We start from the raw sequence: 2,428 nt of genomic DNA, 5'->3' as shown, positions 1-2,428 counted from the left end.
CTGCAACGTGTTGTGCGCTCTGCTGAGAAGGTGATTGGCTGCAGACTCCCATCTCTGCAGGACCTGTACACCTCCAGGACACTGCGGCGTGCAGCTCGGATCACAGCTGACCCTTCTCACCCTGGACACAGTCTGTTTGACCTGCTCCCCTCAGGCAGGAGGCTCCGGTCCATTCGCACCAGAACCTCTCGCCATAAGAACAGTTTCTTCCCCTCTGCTGTTGGACACATGAACAATAACCATATGACTGTTCCCACCACTAACACATGACCCTACGCTGTGTTCACTGCATCATTCCATGTTTGGCACTGATCACCACCTGCACTCATGTATATATCTATCTACTTAGCACTTTTAATTCTTATTTTTATGTCTATTTAAGCGTTATATGACAGTATGTTTGCACTAAGTACCGCAGCAATTTCCTAATGTTGTAAACCTGCTCAACATTTGGCAATAAAACCCTTTCTGATTCTGATTCAGAAAAGCCTATATGGCACCAACAAACATACCATGTTTAAAATCACTTTTCTTCCACATTCTGATGCTCACTTTGAACTTCAGCAGGTCGCTTTGACCAGATCTACAAGTTGTAAATGTAGATATGCAGTTTAATTCAATCTAATTGCTACCGTGTGTTTGGTTCATTAGTTACTAGCAATAATACACCGTTGAGCTGTGTACCTAATAATGTGGCCACTGAATATATTTCTTTCTCACACTCTGTAGCCTACCAGTGATTAAACACCAAATACTCTAAAATATTCAGTTTATGGTGATTTTTCAGAAAGTAAGAAGAGAATAGTTTTGCTCACATTTTTTGAAATCCTCCAAGTTTGTAAAATTAAATATGAAGACAAATCTTCAGGAAACATCTCGTATATAAATGTATCTAACTGTAATAAAAGCCAGATAACTGAGATAATACAACAGACTGTTATGTTTATTGTAAATCTGCTTAATCTGATCAATGATTTTTACATAACTATTGTGATTAACACTTAAACAGTGGACTAGAACCATTACATCCTGCTGTTGTAACACTTGAAATACTAGACTTGGAAATTTATATGACTGAGAGTCTCTTATAAACACTGAAACTGTGATTTTAGAACTACTTTTAATGGGACCCGTTTGTCTTGTGATCTATACGACATACAGCCCCCCCTCCCCCCTTCCCCAGCTGACACAGACACAGGAAATGTTAAGACACATAAACTTCCGTTAGAAACTTTATTGTTTGTATTTAGTGCAGTTAACATGAATTTGTCATGACAGAATCCATAACACAGTGGTTTGTGTGACTTAAACACAAACTTTAACACAGAATGGTTAATGAACACAGACGGTGCAATCTGGAGGAATGTTTTTTTTCTCTTCAAAATAAAAGCACTAATAAATTAAAAAAATATATACAAGATTGGTCGATATCATTAAAATTAAATAACATGCATGGGCTTCCTGGTGTATGAATCATGTTAAAGTGTCCTCAGCCTCCTCTCAGACGTAAAGTCAAGTCGATGGTGCTGTGGTTTCTGACGTTGTAGTCCTCCAGTTTGCCACCCTGCATCTCCCGGCCTTGGTGAATGAGCCTCTGCTGGCTCGCTGGCACCCCCTCTCTTTTCTCGACTCTGTTCTTGAAGTTGCTCAGAGTCTCGTCGAGCCTGATGTCGTAGGTGCTCGTTTGTCCCTTTTCATTTCTGAGGAACACCTGGGTCGGAGGAGGCTCGGTGACCAGCAGGGACACCTGGGAGCCGTGCTGTAAGCCGTAGTAGCTGATGGGTTTGGAGTCGTCGTTGAGAGGGGTCTTCTGGCCGTTTATGAAAACCAGCCTCTGCCTCTGGGGGTCGACTCCCAGCATGCTCTGGATTTTTATTTTCAGAGAGCCAACTGTGTCCTGTGGGTTCACCCTCACGGTGTGGGACCCACTCACCATAGTGATAGTTATATCCATGTTGGCTAGTCTGAAAGAATACAAAAATAGTTCCTTATAATACAAACGCTCAGGAAATAAAAGACTTTTCAGTTATTTCTCACAGGCTTGTTCAGTTTCCTACCTTGCGATGGCTTATTGAGGCAAAACAAACTTCTCCGGAAACTTGAAGTCTTCAGTCGTGCTCAGGTAAACAATGATGCTCACAAAACAGCTGAGCGGCTTAGCTCAGCTCTTTATATACTCTCCCGCTCAGCTGATCAGCGCCCGCCCACTCACTTAAGATTCGTTTTCCATCTCTGCTGTTATAAGTTTCGGTTTCTATTCTCCAGTGCTGACTAATGGCGCGATGCTTAAAGCATTACAGGTGTATTGATCAACACACCCCGTGACGCGTTTATGAACATATAACCTAACAGGTTTATCAGCCAGGTAGGAGAAACACCCCTGGAAAACATCCACTGATACAAATCACAGGGAAAAGCTGCTCTATTT

At 42.1% G+C, this 2,428-nt stretch overlaps 1 protein-coding gene across 1 annotated transcript; it reads right to left on the bottom strand.

Annotated features, from left to right (window-relative positions):
* Positions 1-1,219: 1,219 nt before the first annotated feature.
* On the bottom strand, positions 1,220-2,192 carry LOC102313205 (polyubiquitin). The gene is made up of 2 exons (XM_014339373.2): positions 2,058-2,192; positions 1,220-1,964 (listed from the first exon to the last, which is right to left on the bottom strand). The coding sequence occupies exon 2, from the start codon at positions 1,952-1,954 to the stop codon at positions 1,490-1,492; it is 465 nt and encodes a 154-aa protein (XP_014194859.1). The 5' UTR covers positions 1,955-1,964; positions 2,058-2,192; the 3' UTR covers positions 1,220-1,489.
* Between the last annotated feature and the right edge of the window lie 236 nt (positions 2,193-2,428).

Source organism: Haplochromis burtoni, unplaced genomic scaffold (genome assembly GCF_018398535.1).
Source record: "Haplochromis burtoni strain Fernald_Lab_line unplaced genomic scaffold, NCSU_Asbu1 Contig_276, whole genome shotgun sequence".
Taxonomy (NCBI): Eukaryota; Metazoa; Chordata; class Actinopteri; order Cichliformes; family Cichlidae; genus Haplochromis; species Haplochromis burtoni.
The sequence above is the reverse complement of the archived record's forward strand: the minus strand, read 5'-3'. Positions and strand labels throughout refer to the sequence as shown.

What these genes read in the sequence shown, in the direction of transcription:
- LOC102313205 (XM_014339373.2), bottom strand. Translation starts at nt 1,954, where the DNA reads ATGGATATAACTATCACTATGGTGAGTGGGTCCCACACCGTGAGGGTG.